This window comes from Falco punctatus, assembly GCF_963210335.1.
Source record: "Falco punctatus genome assembly, chromosome: 9".
Classification (NCBI taxonomy): domain Eukaryota; kingdom Metazoa; phylum Chordata; class Aves; order Falconiformes; family Falconidae; genus Falco; species Falco punctatus.
This window is the reverse complement of record NC_137589.1, coordinates 33,089,682-33,107,201: the sequence shown is the minus strand read 5'-3', so window position 1 is coordinate 33,107,201 and position 17,520 is coordinate 33,089,682. Positions and strand designations below refer to the sequence as shown.

General features: G+C 42.6%; 1 protein-coding gene across 2 annotated transcripts; it reads left to right on the top strand.

Moving 5' to 3' along the window:
- Positions 1-3,718: 3,718 nt before the first annotated feature.
- SMNDC1 (survival motor neuron domain containing 1) lies at positions 3,719-14,435 on the top strand. 2 transcript variants are annotated; one of them, XM_080402548.1, is made up of 6 exons: positions 3,719-3,867; positions 4,521-4,640; positions 8,526-8,668; positions 10,481-10,642; positions 11,745-11,898; positions 12,640-14,435. In XM_080402548.1, the coding sequence occupies exons 2-6, from the start codon at positions 4,521-4,523 to the stop codon at positions 12,775-12,777; spliced, it is 717 nt and encodes a 238-aa protein (XP_080258674.1). In that variant the 5' UTR covers positions 3,719-3,867; the 3' UTR covers positions 12,778-14,435. The 2 variants fall into 2 exon arrangements, with proteins under 2 accessions (XP_080258674.1, XP_080258673.1); XM_080402547.1 differs by lacking the exon at positions 3,719-3,867 and adding an exon at positions 3,936-4,342.
- The last annotated feature ends 3,085 nt before the right edge of the window (positions 14,436-17,520 follow it).

Genomic DNA, 17,520 nt, shown 5'->3' with positions numbered 1-17,520 from the left:
TCAACTCTCACAAGCTGTCAGTTGCAGCGCAATGGAAATCCAAGAGCTTCAGACCCTTCTGAAGTGGATGACGTCCTAATGAACGCAAGCTTTCAGTCTATTCTTCCTAGTTCTGCCCTTTTCTCCTTATCTCCGTGCTGCCCCAGCCTGGCTCTTATTCCTCATCCAGTTCTGGTTCACTTTTCCTCCTCAGTTTTAGTCAAGGTGCCTTTTGCACACATTGGGCATAATTACCGTGATCATTCAGAGCACAGACCATGTTTGAGCTCTCAGTTTCTTTGCTTAGTACCACAATCCATACTGACTACCAGAGCTGTAGAGAGTTAAATTACATTCAGAAACGTGCACATGCTGACCTAACTGACTTCACTTCCACGCAGACTTCTGGTATGTCAAAACATTACAATTAGGGCAAAATCAGGGGAGCAGAACAGCAAACAGTGAAGCCTTAAAACAAGAACAACTCCCCTAAGAAGTTTTGTGCCTGTGCTTTAAAACAAACAGGCACTTGAACCTCTCAACAGAACAGCTGTGTATTTTAATCATGTGCCTGGCCAATCAGCATTTATATCTATAACCTGATTTTATGTGCCAGATTGCTGAGGCTTTCCAAAGTCCAGCCAAAGCCAAACAGCCAGTGCAGAAAAAAAATCAGCCTATAGAAATAAATTTTGCAGGAGCAACAACCTGAAAATGCCTCATAATGGGAAATACCACATAATCGCAACTATGGATGAAGTTGGGAGCTCTGAACATGATGACAAATGGTAAATTAATTTTAAATATAAAGCCGGTTTTGCTTAGAGGCACAGGTCAACTGAAAGTAAAAAACCCCACCATCTTCAGGAAAACAACCCTCAAAACTGAAGCAGTAATACAGTATTTTCTTGATGGTTTGATCTTTGATCCAAATGAATACACCAATGACTTCCAAGTCTGACATACTGCCCTACCAACAGGGCAATGCCTGCCAGGCAGGCACCCTACCAGAAAAGCCTCAAAAAATCCAGTGTCTCCATTTGGCCTAGACTGGGATGGCAATTTCTGTCACGAGGACAGACTGTTTTGCTTGCAGAAGCCAAATTTTTGCTAGTGACCAGGTGTGTGTGCTGAACACAACAATCCATCCGTCCAAAGTTGAAAAACAGGGACATTTAAACCATTTAGATACAATAACGCCTTTATGGCATCAGTTGCTGCTGAGCACTCTGATCTCTGCCCCTTAGCTGCCTCAGGATTTAACATTAAGAAACGCAGAATATTGCTGATTTAAGTGTACTTACTCGTCATAAATCATACATGTTTCAAGAGACTGTATAGTCCCAGCTATCTTCAAAAATAGCTTCAGATATACGTTCCCATTAGCTCTAGCTATAAAAATAACGCAGCAGACTGTAAAAAAAGAGGCATAGTTGTGGATCTACCACAAGGTAAGTTTCCTGCGTTGCTAGTTAAAACGTGGCTACTGATACAGACATCTTGTGCAGCACCACCACCACCTCCTGGACAAGGCAAGCACGGCTGCAGGATGAGCCAGCGTCTCTTCCAACCGCCTTACCGACAGGCAGCCCCTTCACAAGCCCCGAGGCATGCCCGGCTGTACTCATTACCGGAAACCCTGCCCAACAAGCTGTGCCATTCACCACAGAGGGTCACCGCTCCTGCTACACTAACTGCTGCCCCGCAGCACCAGCGCAGCGAGAAAGTCTCCAGTTACACCAGTTTTCCCTAGTTGTTCCCCAAGTACAGTCACGTGGACCAGACTGCTTCCCACTAGGAATCACAGCTGAAAGCCTCAATGCTAATGGCAACAGTTTGGCTTAGGTAAAAGCTCACCGAGTTGCCTGTTCTTGCTGTTACTGAGTTAGGGAAACAAATTCTACAGCATTTGTGCCCAAGTAATGTCTTAAATTTACATGTCTTCATTTGGCAATAAACTACACTATAATTCTGTGTATCACGTATGATTGTAAAGGAGAAATTCACACAAATGTGGGTACCACTATGCTTGTTTAATCACAACGCAGAGCTGGGCCACCACCTCAGTGAGTGGCAGAGAACAAAGTGACGCAGCACAGCTTATATACACGTACCAAATCATTAGTCAATGTCCGAAGTATTTAGAAGTTTCTTTAGAAGTCAATTCTGCGAAACCGTCACCTGGCCCTGTCCCAATTGATTCATCTATTGGGTTCCAGCTGCCTCAGTTCTAAGGTCCTCCTCAGATCATGACCTTCTTTCTGCCTGCTTTAACCCACACAATCCTTCAAGCAGACTTTTATAGAAGTAAAATATCTCCTTGTGCTTGCTCCTACTGACGCAACCCCTGAAATACTCTCCTTTTTGCTGTTGTTGCTTTTGGAGATAGCTAGACACTGCATGCCTCCTCAGTCCTTCTCTGTCACTTCAGTCCTGCAGATATGGCCTACATTTCTTGTTCTGAGATGCAAAGCTAAAGTTGGTTGTACTAATGTGCATTTAACTCACAGGTGTGTTCACAAAATCATTAGGATTGCTCTGTATTACTAAATTTGTGCATCTTTTCAACAGTCACTGAGCTGTCCAGAAAGCATTATCAGAAAATGTTTTCTGTATCTATTTCTAGATTATTAATAAAAATAATAAAAATATGTTACTGTTATTATCTCCATTGTTACACTTGGTCTCATCAACCAGTGTGTGAACAGCATCCACTAATTTCTGTATTTGAATTATCAGCTCATACACCAAGAAACAGAAACGTGTTTTATCTTCAGTCAGCATATCATCTGAGGGGACAAACCAGGTGTCCCAGAACAGGGCAGATGTATTATTGCCCCCTTAATACATCAACAAACCCAAAGTCTCAGAGCAAGGCCACCCTCCTGTGAGGCGCTGCGTGCTAACGCTGAGGGACAGGATGTCTGCGGCAGACACCAATCCTCCTGCAAACCTTAAGGAATATTTTGGGTGCCTGCTTAATTTGCCTGGCTCGCAAGGCTCCAGGCCAAATTTATTACTGGAGTTCCACCAGGAAGTGTTTTTTTCTTCTTGTGACAGGCTTGAAAAAGCCACTGAGCTTTCCGACCCTCTTTCCTCTCCTGCTGTAGGCCCAAGTATCACAGCTTGCTCTCTTTCACCCCGGCTAGCAGCGAGCCTTGCCTGGTTCAGTTCCAGAAGATGTCTGGTGTCGCCCAGAACAGGAGACAGGAGCGAGTGCACCTACCGGGCGCCCGCAGCCGCGGTCCCCCCGCGGCACCCAGCGTCCAGGCACCAGGGACGGGACATGGCAGCGCTGGGCACAGCGCGGGGCGCCCTGCCCCGGGGAGGGAGACCTCCACACCGGCAGCAGCCTCTGCCGCTGCCCACCCTGTCGGGGCAGTCGCGGGCCAGGCCGGGCCGGGCCAGCCTCCCCGGGTCTCGCTGCAGGGAACCCCGGGCCGCCGACCTGAGGCGGCGCCGCAGCGCTCTCCTCTCACGGGGCTCGCAGCGGGAGGTGGGAACCGTCGGGTCCGAGGCCCGGCGACCGGCGGGCCGCGCAGGCCCAGGCCCAGGCCCAGGCCCAGGCCCAGCCCCGAGCTCAGGCCCAGGCCCAGGCTCACCCCCAGGCCCCTGCCCCGGCCCGCGCGCCCACCCCCGACGGTGGCCGCTCCCCCCGGCACGTGACGCGAGGCGGCGGGCGCGTTGCTGGGGCCGACCAGCGCCGCGCGCCGGCAGCACGTGACCGGCGGGGCGCTCTCGCGAGCGCCGGCCCCGCCCCTCCCCTCGGCTGCGGCGAAGGAGACGGAAGCGGCCGCGGCCCGACGGGACCCAGAGCGGAGGCGCGTCCCCCCCCCGCCCCCCCGCCCCCCCGCTCGCCCCCGGCCCGGGCCCCGCACGCCCGCCGAGGTGAGAACCGGCGGTTGCTCGCCGCGCCCGCGCTCCACGGCCCGGCCCGGCCCGCTCCGCTCCGCTCGGAGGCAGCCCTGGCCTAGGCCGAGGCTGAGGCCTGAGCCTGGGCCTGGCCGCCGGCGCGGGCCCTCGCCCGGGGCCTGGCTCCCAGCCGCGCCCCGAGCCCTCTCCCGAGGGGCGGGTGGGCCCTGGGCCGCTCCGTGCCGGCCGGGTGGCTCTTGGCGTCATCCCGGGAGGGGCCGGTGCCCAGTGCCGCCGAGGGTTTCTCTGCCGTAAGCGCGAACGGCTGGGGCGGGCGGCGGGGGCAGGCCGCGGTGCGCGGACGCTTTGCGGGGTGCAGGTAATCTCGGGGCTGGCTGGAGACCCCGCGGGTTACCTGCGGTGCGTTCTCCCTGTGCGCGCAGGCAGACACGTGTTCCAGCTTTCGCTTGTAGAAGTAGCTTGGGAGTAGACGAACGGTGCAGAAATCGAGGTAAGTGGCTCTCTGTGGCCGAACAGCCCGTTACTGAAGTTTAGCGAGTTGTGTTTTTAATATTTTGGTAATAGCTTGTCTTGCTGTTTATCGGTTTCACTTTACTTGCACCGCGAGAGGTCATTAGAAAGCAGCGAGCTTATTTTTGATGCATTTTGTGTGTGTTTGTTTCTTGCAGATGTCAGAAGACCTCGCTAAGCAGTTAGCTAGCTACAAAGCTCAGCTTCAGCAAGTTGAGGCTGCCTTATCTGGGAATGCAGAGAATGAAGATTTACTAAAACTGAAGAAAGACTTACAGGTGAGAGAGAACTTGAGGGTATGAGTAGCTGAAACTTTAGGGTTGTTAGGAAGTATTTAATATTTCCCAAATATTTGCGTTGCAGCAAAAGTATATACTTAGTGGGTTTGTTACTTCCTTTTTGCATACTTTTGATACAATTATGGTAGGGTTGGTTTGAAAAAAACCCAGCGTGGCCTGTTTTAAACCTGTCTTGTAGATTAGTATAAAAGATGTATTAATTTATATAGCAAACTCTTCAACTTTAGATTTATTTAGATTTTTAGAGTGATGAAAGATATGCCAGTGCTGTCTTTACTGTCTCTCTTTTATTTTCTTTTTAAGCATTTATCAGAAAGTCATCATTTTTTGCTGCTTTTATTATGCTGAAGCCTGATGGTTGGGCTTAACATGGTGCCTTTCTCCTTATTTTTCAGATGTCAAATCATTTGATCCAGAATCTGTTTATTCATGACATGCATTTGCAATGATAAAAGCTTCAGACTATAGTTTGTATTCCATGTGTATCTAAGCCTTGATTGTGTTAAGGTTTTTATATGAGAAAGGAAAAGAGTAGTGTTCTTTGTTTGCCACCTGTAGTTTTTCAAACATCTGAGAGCATATCACGTTCTTAAGAGCTAAGAAACTTGTCTGGGTCTTAGCGTCTTGTTCAGTGACAGGAAGGCCACCAGCCTAATTTTAAGTCAATAAGTGGTCTTTTAGATTCTTGTGCATATGAAGACACATTGGCATATAAAAAAACCTAGCAGTACTGTTAAAATTTGTCATGAGAGTGCAAGATGCTGCTTCATTTCTGTTGTGGATTGCTTTAGCCATCAGGTCTAAAAATATGTAAAACTACCCGGTACAAGATTCAGTAACCACTAATCTGTGGAAGTAACAGCAATAAAAATGATGCTTCAACCAAAATGAGTAGTGCCTCAAATCGGTGATCTTTAGAATTCTTTTTAAATTACAACGGCTTTGTGCCCACAAGGCACTTTATAGATCATCTTAATGTCCTTTGTTGTACACTGTTAAAAGCATGTGTATATTTTTATATTTTTAAAATGCACAGCAAAACCCATATGGGATGATATTTCCGATACCAACACGACCTCGGCTTTGATATGCAGAGATCATTGATGTGAAAGGACAACTTGCAAACTTTTTAATAAAAGCTTTCTGCACAGAATGGGGAAGATCTTTACACTTTCGTCCCCAAAAGGTTTGCTATCCATATGTTCCACCTTGAAAATGACATAATGTTTTGCAGACTTAATATATGCCAACCAAACTATTGTAAAAATGGGTTTGATGCTTCAGTGTCCCAACTCAGCAGCTTTTTGTCTATTCAAAAAGATTGTTACTGTGTCATTGAAACATTTTTTTTTTTCTGTCTTAAATAGTGATGCACTAGTGCATTTCATACACTTGGCTTATTCTTGAGTAATAAGATTAAAATAAATATTAGAAGAAATTTTTTTAAGTACTTAGCTTTTCACTTTTTGTTTCACTGAAGCACTTCTAGGACAGTGTCTGTGCACCCAAGAACCAAACTTACCTTTTGTATCAAGAATTGATGGCAGCTGTCATCTTTTGTAATTGGAGATAATAACTGTGGGCATTGTGTTTTGGAGTGTAGAGCTCTGTCTGGCTTTGTAAAGACCAGCTGGTCAGGAAAAATCTTGGCAAACTCTAACTAGTATTCTCTGCAGGTCACACCTTCGTGTCACGGGGATGTGGCAGCGAGCCATATTGTTGAACCCATTTGGCTGTACTGAGCTGCTGTGGTAGTCTAAGTTGTGCTCAGAAATTTTCTTTGAACGAGCTATTCTGTTAAAGACTTTAGAACTATCTCGTGGGTTGTAATAAAAATGTTTCTATCTTGTGTGCTTAGCACTATGATAGATGGATATCAGATGAAGATTTTTACCAAAAGTTTGCTATTGTGTAGCCTGGTGTGTAAGTGACTTCATCAAATTCAAAGAATCCTTGGTAGACTTGTCTGAATTTGTTCACATTTGAGTTCTACAATAAGACATCTGTGAATTTGGCAAGAATAAGTCAATAGTTTCATATAACTAGTAGTCTGCATAACTGAAACGCTCACTTTAAGGTAGCTTGTGCCTGGTGTGATGTATTTGACCTGCTGAGATAAGATACATGTTTCAAACCACAATGCCTCTTGGATTTGTGGAATACAGCTATCTATGTGTTGAGGAATAGTGTGGGATTTTCCATCTGGGAGGAAAAATCAGGCTAATGCTCTGTGTTCTGCGCAGAGCTCTCAAATTAGGTAACTTGATAACTAAAATCTGTTCTGGTTTAGCTGTAGTGTTATGGAAATTGGTAGAAGTAACTGTAGGCATGTTTCTGTGCTTACAGTTGCTAGTGATTGCGCTTACTGTTGCACTTGTTTTAGAGGAGCTGCTAGTTAACAAAGAGCAGAACTTTGTTAGGAAAGTGTTGGAAATTAAGAGCTGCAACAGAAACAAACTGTTAGGCCATTCATGCCAGTTGTATAGTTTATCAGATAAAAATGCATGCAAGTTTATATTGTATTAACTTCTTGAACTGCTTATGATCCTTTAGGTTCTTGAGGAATGAAGAACAGCTGCTTTACTGTAAAGCTTTTTTTTTTTTACTGCTTTACTGTTTTCTGAAGCTAGTCGTTTTATACACCCATAGCTGAACTAGGATGTGAAGCTGGGAGGAAAGTTCAGGCTCCACCGAGCCTTAGCTGAACATTGTTTGTCTGTAACCCTCCCCTAATATAAATATTCACTGTTACTTAGTAGAGTGACAATGGTTCATGCTGAGATACTCAAAGAACTGAAGAATTTTTCTTCAAGGATTGCAGAGTTGCTTTGCCTTATACAGAAATTTTAAATGGCCTTTTAGGTGCTGGCTCCTTTGACTTTTAACACTAGTGAAAACCAGTGGTCTTGATTGTACAGAATAAGAATATAACATTGACAGGATGTTGGGGAGGGGCTTTTGCATGCTTCTGTCTGTGAATGGGTAATACTTAAAGGAAATGGAAAAATTTGTTACTTTGTTACTTGTCTTGTAGGACTAGCAAGGGAAGGCCTGACCTGAAATGTTAAGGTCAGGGAATGTAGAGAAAAACAAATGCTTACATCAAAATGACTTAAGGAAATCAATTTCTTTAGCATGCACCTGAATGCTCTCTGTAAATGAGAGGGCTGTACAAAGTGGCAGTCTTGGAAGGTACTTTCCACCCTGGCTCTGGGTGCTTCCGTTCAGCCAATCCACATGCTTTTGAGTAAACTGAAAAAATGTTTTATCACTTAGAAATGCTGCAGTTATACTTGTAGTTGTGTGTTTGAAAGATTACTATATATAATATAGCCAGCCATTCCCAAAGGGGAAAGAATAGAAGGAACAGCCAGCTACGCAGAGAAGTGTTGTGTTCTTTCACATTTTGCCTTCAGAGCACTGTCCTGCTGAATACTTGCTCTGCTGCCACATGTGTGGTTTGCGGTCAACAGCCAACATCACATGTAGCCATGTGTAGTCACACCGTTGATTTTTCCTTTGTTTTTTATTGAGACGGTCTAGCTGTGCCTTTGTGTCTATAGATAAACAATTAATCTAGGAAAAAATGCTATAATAAGAATAGGCTGCATTTTGAAAATTTGAGGGGGGAATCAATACTGCGATACAGTGAGGACCGTACATCTTTTTATCTACGTTGGCAATGAGTAAGTTTAGTTAAATGATTAAAAAACCAAACTTAGTCCACTCTATATCAGCTATGAATTTAATATAGTAACTTGATAACTTAAAAAAAAATAATGAAACTAGTGAGCTTGGGGTAAAAATATGCATGGTAACAGAGTTTGAATAATTGTTCTTTGTGGGTTTTTTGTCTTTTTATAGGAAGTCATAGAATTAACCAAAGATCTCCTTTCAACGCAACCTTCGGAAACTCTTGCAAGTTCTGACAGTTCTGCTTCTGCTCTGCCCAGTCACTCCTGGAAGGTTGGGGATAGGTGTATGGCAATATGGAGTGAGGATGGACAGTAAGTGTAGAAAACTTCTCTAACAGTTACATGAAATAGTTCAATGGTAAGAGACTTTCATTCAGTTTGAACTGCCACTAGAGTGTCTAAAACAAAAAATAAATTAGGAAATAAATCTGATATTAGGTATTCTTGTACTGTCTGTATTAAAGATCAGTATTTTAGATAAAAAGCAAAAAGATGTGGAGTAATTTTTTAGAAATGCCTTACTTTTCACTAACTTTATAAAAGTAGGGTAGCTTTGGTAAATTACTATTTGCTATTGTAAAAAATGGCAGACTTTCATGAACTGATCTGTCAGGGCGGTCTTTTTGTAAAGGTTTCAGGATGTGTAATTCATAATTTGTCATTGCATTCATACATATGTAATTGATTACTATTAAGAAGAATCCTTGCTGTATCTCCATTTGTGCCTCTAACCGGAAATCAGTTTTAACTGGAAATGCTGGGTTTGGCTATGAAATAACTAGCCATGTAATGTAATGATAGAACAAATCAACCTTTTGGATTGGACCCTGATACATTAGCCTGGGAAGCTCTGGGAACCCAAGCAGTTCATTCTGATTTCATAATACTTGAAATAAACATTCTAAAATTACTTTCCATACTGCAAAACATATAACTGTTGCAGCTTTTTAAAAATTACTATTTACACAGGACTAATATGCCAATCATTGCCACTTTGAGACAAGCTCTGTTGTTCAGCAAATGTGGTTCTATTAACAATATAGTAACCACATAGAGAGATACAGGTATAGCTGTTGATGTCTTGGGTAGAAAACAAACCTAAAAGTGAGCAGTTTCTCTGTCACAGATTATTAATGACTAAAATGCTTTTGTGTAAGAAAAATTGAATCTTACTGTCTTAGGTCACCGCTGGGTCCTTCTTGCTCTGATCACTGGGTTAGAGATCAGGGCTTGGGGAAGAATGTCCACTGAAGTGGATCTTATTGGACTTAATTGTATTGCGTTTTTTTTTTTTTTTTTTACGCCCCTGCTTCTTTTGCAACATTCCTTAACTGCCCAGTGTCACATGAAGAGCTAGCCAGAGATTAATACTTTTTACCTCATGCAGTTTGGGTTTCCACGTATTTTCATCTAGCTCAACTCAAGATGATGTTAGCCCACTGAAATTGCACAAGAAATTGATTTAGTGTTAACTGAAGCGTTGTCTATGAAACATCTCATCTTATTCCTCTGTTTGCTTTAGATGTATCCTTTTGCTCCAAATTTAGACTCTTGTCTCTTAACTCTTTCCCATTATGAGGTCAGTTTGACCAAAATTTCTGCTAAAATTCCAGAACTGTTATTTTAAATTACTAAGAAAGCTTTTAATTTTGCAAGTGTTGAAGAGAAAATACTTTGAAAGCTTTGGGTTTTCTTAATTCTTTTTCATATGGAGAAAAATGGAACTAAAGCTTTGCTCTTGTGAGGTGACATTTTCTGAAACTCCTCAGTGAATGCAGTATTTTGTTGGTGTGGGTGTTTTTTTTTAAAGTCTCATGACCTGACAGAACTAGAACCAAGTGAGGATAGCTGATTAGATTTGCCCCAGCGTTAATCATTAGTCTTGGTAATTGTGACGCTATTGCTTCTTGATGCTAGAGGTCAAATACAGCAGATTCCAGACTTTGTACTTGTGTCCCTTTTGACCTTAAGAAAATGATCTTTTGGTTTGATTTGTGTATTGTCCCTGAAGGCCAGTATTTGAAAATATTTTACTTAATGCCATTAGCTGGCTGACAGTTTAGGTGTTGAAGGGCTGAGTATTAAAGCTTTACTCACATGCTTACAGCCATGATATCTTTACAGGTGTTATGAAGCTGAGATTGAAGAAATAGATGAGGAGAATGGAACAGCTGCGGTCACATTTGCTGGATATGGCAATGCTGAAGTTACGCCTCTGTTCAACCTCAAGCCTGTGGAAGAGGGAAGAAAAGCAAAAGAGGACAGTGGCAACAAACCCATGTCCAAGTAAGTAATACACAGGCAGAAGTCTGAACGCTTTGGGGGGTGGTTTTTTCCTCTCCCAGGTATAAAAATAGGTTAATGCAATAGAACATCTTTTTTTGAGATTTTACATCTCTTTAACACGTTCAAATATTTGCTTGAAAAAGGATCTTAAATCAGTCTAGCATGTAACTTTTGGTAGATCATTGTGGCTGGTATCATGTGTGTTATGTATCCTGGCAAGATAACATCATAGGCTTTGGGTTTACTCAGGTGATGCCATTTCAAGATATCAGGTATGTAAGAGGTAGATTAAAAAAAGTTAGTACTTTTTCGTTGACAGCAGAGAGCCTACAGGTTTCAGGGCAGATCTAGTGGAGGATCTGTGATCTGGTGTAAGAAGAAAGACTTCTGCTTCTGCCCCATCCCTGTGTTAGGATAGCTGTGTTGACCCCATCGCAGGGGAGATGTGCTTTACTCAGTATCCTGCTGTGTCTAATACAGCAGGGTATTTTTATAGACTGAAAACATTTTAATGGGGGGTGGGGAGAAGGTGGTACAGTTTTGGAGTTTATTATAGGCAAGGATTCCTTTCTTAAGAGATCGTTGTGAGGGATGGAGCATTGTGGCATGGGTCGACTGCTTGAACCTTCCTTATCTTTACTGAAGTAACTTATCTTTGTTCTTTTCCTTCCATCCCTATCCAATGCTTGGTAGCATGAGAGCCCTGCAGACCTCCAGAAAAGTTTGAGCTTTTCACTCTAATGGGCAATTTTAAATTTTCTAAACCCTAGATGTTTCTGCAGTGTAGAAGTGCTGATAGGTACACTTTCAGTTTCAGAAGGGAATTGCACGTAGTCCCATGGGTTGTTGCATTTGGCATGGTCTTAATCGGGTAGCAGTGGTGGTTGTCCTTATGTTCAAATATATAAATAAGCAAGATAGTGCTTATGCATGGAAAGACTAGTTTGCTCTTTTTTTTTTTTTCTAGAAGTGGAGAATATTTACAAGCTTTGTTTTCTGTCATTTACTTTTGGAAAACTTCTGTGCATGTCTGTCTTACAGGGGATTTAGTTTCCTACAGGAAAAGGCACAAGTGTAAAATGTCTCTTTTCCTTCTCTCCAGAAAAGAGATGATAGCCCAGCAACGAGAGTATAAAAAGAAGAAAGCTTTGAAAAAAGCTCAGAGAATTAAAGAACTTGAACAGGAACGAGAGGACCAGAAAGTCAAGTGGCAACAGTTTAACAACAGAGCCTATTCTAAAAACAAAAAAGGCCAGGTTGGTTTGGTTTTGTCAGTATGTGAATAACAGGGTGTAGACTTCTATGCAGTACTTCGGGAGAGAGGAGGAAGTGGTTTTTAAAGGGAATTCATCCTTGGGCTTCTGAAGTGTGCAGTTTGGTATTTTGTAAACTTAAAAGGCCTGGTTTTGTACTGGGTGACTTTGGAGGAGTGCTCTTTTAAGAGACTGAGCTTGCACTTAGCTTGGAGAGCTGGGCTCACTGTCAGCTGCCAGGTGGTGTTTGTTGGAGCTTAGAACCTGAGGGTCTGTCTAAACCTCCAAGCCTGACTTGTGTTTGTGACCTGGCAGACAGGGTGCCAAGTAATTGTCCTGGAATAGTAAGCATAATGCAGAAGGGTAGCAAGGACATTTTAAAGCCTTATTTCATTTTTATCGTGGCTTGACCAAGAGCTGCCAGACATAGTGGTAAAACTTCAGTCTTCCTTATGAACAATTATTAGAGACCATCTTATGAAAGAAGTTGATTTTATTCATTATTGGCCTGACCCAAGGACCTGAGTACCATGATGACATGCAGTACTTAGATGCCAGGAAGTTCCCAGCTCTGTTGTCTCACTTGCTGATAACATGCCACGGATGGGCTAGCCTTTAGAAAGTGTGCCCATCTATAGAGTAAGAAGCTGAGACTATTGAAGCCCTTCAAATGATAATGATTGCTTGTTTTTTTAAGAGCCAGTTAGTAGTTACTCAGAATGGTGTTTTCTGTTTCATTTGCAGGTAAAAAGGAGTATTTTTGCTTCCCCTGAGAGTGTAACTGGCAAGGTTGGAGTTGGAACATGCGGAATTGCAGACAAACCTATGACACAGTATCAAGATACCTCTAAATATAATGTCAGGCATTTGATGCCTCAGTAACGGGGGAAAAAGGTGGAACTTCATCTCTGCAGGGCTTTACACTTATCTTTTTATCATTATATTTTTCTAAAAGTAAATTATTTGTTGGCACATAGTGAGTAGTCCATTTTGTCACCATCACTTTGGCTTCAGCTGATACAAGCCTTAAATCTCCAGCTACTGATTTGACCCCCCCATCGTTAAACTTTTTGTAGTTGCATTAAAATACATTCTGCAGGTAAATGCTTTCATGAACTGCTGTTGCCTGTTACTCTGAAAGCAGCAGTTATCTGCAGCTTTGACCTTCCATTCATATTAGCAGTGAAGGTTTTTTTTTGTTTTGTTTTTTCCTTAAGAAAAGTGGTGGTATAAAACTGGCACCATAACAGCCTCCCTCGTTTCTGTAGTCACAGTGCTGCCTGCTGTCTTGGTGACAAGCTCAGCATTACAGAGCTGCTGCAGCTCTGGGAGAGAGAGCTAGATGCCATCGTAGCTCATATGTCACATGGAATTGCTAAGGAAGTTGCAATGACTCCCTTACAAACCCACTGAAGATAGATTTGTACAGCTGTAAATGAGAGCAGAACAGGGCCAATAGGATCTTTATTACTAATGATTCATGTGCTAGGAACAATAAATCTGACTTGAATTCCTGTCTGAATTTCCTGTGCTAGAAGTTAAGCAGAGGAGATCCTGGTTTTGGAGTTTTTGTTGTTTTTTTTAAATAAAGTTTAAATAGGAAGTTATTGAAAGGTTATTGAAATGTAACCAGTCATAGGACAAGGTATCTAGACTCCCAGTTCCAAAGTAGAGAACTGTACTTAAGAATATCCACCCCTCCCAAAGGATCAGAGAGTTGGAGAACATAAATGGTTGTGCTTTGGAAAGGAGCCATCGTTTCCCCACTTGTAGATCTTGTAGGTTTGGTACGGTCACAGACCTGGAATATGCAGTAACAGCTGGTGTCTGGGCCTCTTCCATCTTGTCAAGTAGAACTGCAGCACAGCAGATACAAATGCCTAGATCCCACTTAGTTGTGAGTGAGTAAAGGTTAGTCTGAAGTCTTTGTCCTTAAGTAATTGACTGGCTCCAGTGTTCATTGTATCTTCAGCTGTATTACAGTGCTGCTGAACCCCTTCAATTTTATTCAGGAAACCATGTGTAAAAGCTCTCGCTTTTCTTGTATTTTATGTGATTTGCTTTCCTCTGTTACTTGTCTCTCACTTACGGTAGTGGTGCCATCTCTGAACCCGTAACGTGTTTAAAAAAGTTAATGGGTAGCCCTGTATACAATGTAGATATTATTTTTGTAAAATCTAGGGCTGAGTTAATGGACAAGAGTACATCAGCTATTTCCCTCCTTAAATAATTAAAGGGTGTTTCTTGTCCATTAACCCTGACCATTATTTCCCTGTATATTATGTTAATGTAGCTCATTTTGTAATTTGTTAACTAGATCAGGTCACGTCAGCAATTGTTGATGCACTGATTGGTGGAAATGTCCATCAGTTACCTGAGTCACAACTCAAGCTAAACTCTACAACTGGTAGTTTAGAATCCATACATAGAAAAAAGTTCTCCCTATAATGGGAGAAGGTGATTTTTATGAATACAAAGTGTGTTAATTTCAGTTTTGTATGTTTAACTTTTATTAAATAAAGTGTTTAAAATCTGCTGGATATATTTGACAAAGTGTAAGTGTATGGGGGGGGGGGAACAGCAAATGATCAGGAAAGCACTAAGTATACAATCTGCTGCACGGCAAAAGCGAATCAGGAGCACTTCACACTTCCTGCAAGATGAAGTAATGTTGCCCAATTCCTAAACTTCACTAGTAGCAGGAAGGGGGGTACATTTTCTTTTCTGTAGAAAAGCTTGTAACTTAAAATAATCTGACCACTGCTTTTCAGAAAGGGTGTTTGTAGTGTGGACTGTACCCTACAGAGACACATCTCAGCCATGATGTTAACCAGGTAGTAGTCCTGCTGTGTGGACAGCTAACTCATTAAGGAAGGTCACTTCTCTTCCACTGTATCGCTGCTGTGATACAGCTGTAGTGTATCCCTTTCACTATCCAGAAAAAAGTTCAGACTTCTTGAAAACACACAGAACTGGAGTTTCCAGGAAGCCATGAGCTCTTCCTTAACAACACCTGTTCTTTTTGAAAAAACAAAAGTCTTTGGAGAAAGACAATTAATCCATACCTGATACATACTATGTGTGCTCATCTTTTGATGGATTCCTTGTTCACTAGTCCTGAAGAGAACTTAAGGTACGGTGAGTCACCAGAATGCAACAGGTGCGGGAGCCTCCCTCATGATAACGTCCAGTCCAGCCCAAGTTAAAACTAGTTGGTCTCATGGACTTCTTTTTGCTTAGCCTTTCCAAAAAGATGTAGCAAAACCAGTATATTTCCTTTGACTAACTTACTGTTCACCTCTCTTAAAACATGGGCTGGCTAATGAATTTTGTGGTAACTCTTCCATTGGGCACTGCAAAGAAATACTGACGGTTAGTTTTTATACCCTTTTTCCTTAAATGCCTTACCTGGAATGCACAGGGACCCTGCAATACCACTGTGGCTGGGGTGGTCTGATCTACAGAAGAGACAGCATTTCAAAGACAACTTGTATAAATAAAAAAACCAAACAACCAGCAATACTTCAATCTTGGCCACACAACCACTCCTTGTGGCACTTCCTTGTGTTGTGTTTTTTTTTTTTTTAAATCCTGTTTCCTCATCTGCAGGATGGGGCCAGTTCATGTGCAGTCTGGCTTTGGGGCACTGCCTTCATAAAGTGTTTTGGACTTTATTCACATTGGACTCCTATTCACATGGGAAAAAATAAATCACGAGCAAAGCAATGCTGGTAATCTGCAAAACAGACAAACAAAATTTGCAAATGCTGAAGTGACCTGAAATGTGCATGGCTGTTTTGGTACTGGTTTGTTGAGGTTTTTTCATAATTTATTTTCCAGTTTTATTAGCTGATCTAAACAAGAAACCTGGTTTTTCAACACTCATGCTCTCCATTCACTTCTGGGCCTCTCAGCAGGCAGAGTAAGTACCTGCCCCAGTGCTAGCAAATCCTACTGTAAAGCAGAAATACTGAAATGACAGTTACGTGTAAAGGAGTGCAAAACTACTCAGCTAGAGACATTGGGGAAAAGATACTTCTCAGAGAACAGTATCCTCACGGTGCAAAATGACCAGCATGGGCTACATATTTCCTCTTGAAACTAAGTTACTACAGGAAATGTTTACCTAGTACAGCCTCAAACTACAAAGTGTGATCTATTGCGGAAATTAAACCAGCACAAATCTGACTCAAAAATCTGGGACCGCTTCAGTCAGTTTAAGTATTTAGAAGAGTAAGTTTTGATGGTTGCGGCAATCCATTTCTCTTTTGCTTTCCCTTTTGCCAGAGTGAGAGTGGTGTGTTGCTTGGTCTCAGAGGTTTATAAGTACAAAAAAAGGACTTTAACTTAGAAGACTGCAATTCAACACAGATGTTTGGAAATCAGAAGAGATAGCAAACTTCTGTACTTCCCATCGCTGTCCCGCTTGCCCGAATCAGCTCTGTGGCAGCATTTTGTGAAACAGCCACCACTTGCATGTCTTGCAACGGTTAGACTAAGCGTGAAATGATGGAAAATGTTCTTGGGCCAGGTCCCAGAGAAGGATGGCTACCTTGCAGCTGGTGCTCCTCTGCTTTGCAGTTTGTCCAATCTTTGTCTATGCTGTAAAATGCTTCACTTAGATTGCAAAATAAGGAGGGTCATCAGGACTATGGTAAACATCCGTGCCACATACCCACGCTAGCAACCTGTTAACGTACGACCTGATTAAGCAATTTCACTGACATGTCAAGACTATGGCCTTTGAGCTGAAGGCTCTGCTACACAGAAGCACATTTTTACCTTTCGTAAAGCAATGACCTTTCTGTGCTGAAGTCACCTTGCAACAATTCCTTGGTCTGTATGGATGTGCAAAGCTTTCCCATGATGGATGCTGACGGAAGATCTCTCTCACCTAGGCTGAAAGGTGGTGTTACTTCCCAAAGACACATTCTCTGTGAGGAACACAAGCGATGCTAAGTCTAGCTTTACATTTTTAGCTGACCTGCTGAAGCTGGTATTCCTCAGGGCAACGAGTGCTATTTTGTACAGTTGTCCACCACTCCAGGAAAGTAAAAAGCTTTTGTACTTCCCCCATCAAGCCTTCCAGGAGGAGATCCAAAACAATGAATTGTTTTGAGACAAGCATTTTTGAAAATTGATTAAATGGAAAGAATTTCCCAGCTTTAGCTAAACTGAGCAGTAGCTGGAGTACTGATAGCCCAAGTCAAATTATGAACTAGGGCCATGTACATTCTCATAACGTTAAACCCACCATAAAATGTTTTAAATTCCTCCATGTTTTATCCTGCTTTGCTGCAGTGTCCCTCAAGATGAGTATTAATCCTTGCTGAAACACAGCCCTGCTGCAACATTCATGACCTTGATGAGACCTTAGGGAAGGGGTGAGTTTGGCCCAAAGCTGATTGCACATGCACAGCGTGGCTTTCTGGCTCACTAGCAATTCCTTCAGTGGAAATCACAGGGAGTGGAGGGAGGTAAGAACAGATGAACGCTAATTCTGCCGTCTCTCAAACCACCCCTGTAACTATCACATTGTGGAGGAGGCATGCTAGAGCTATTGCTTGCTGGAAGGCAACAAGAAATGCCAGTGTCCTCCAGCCCCATACAGCCATCTGTATGACT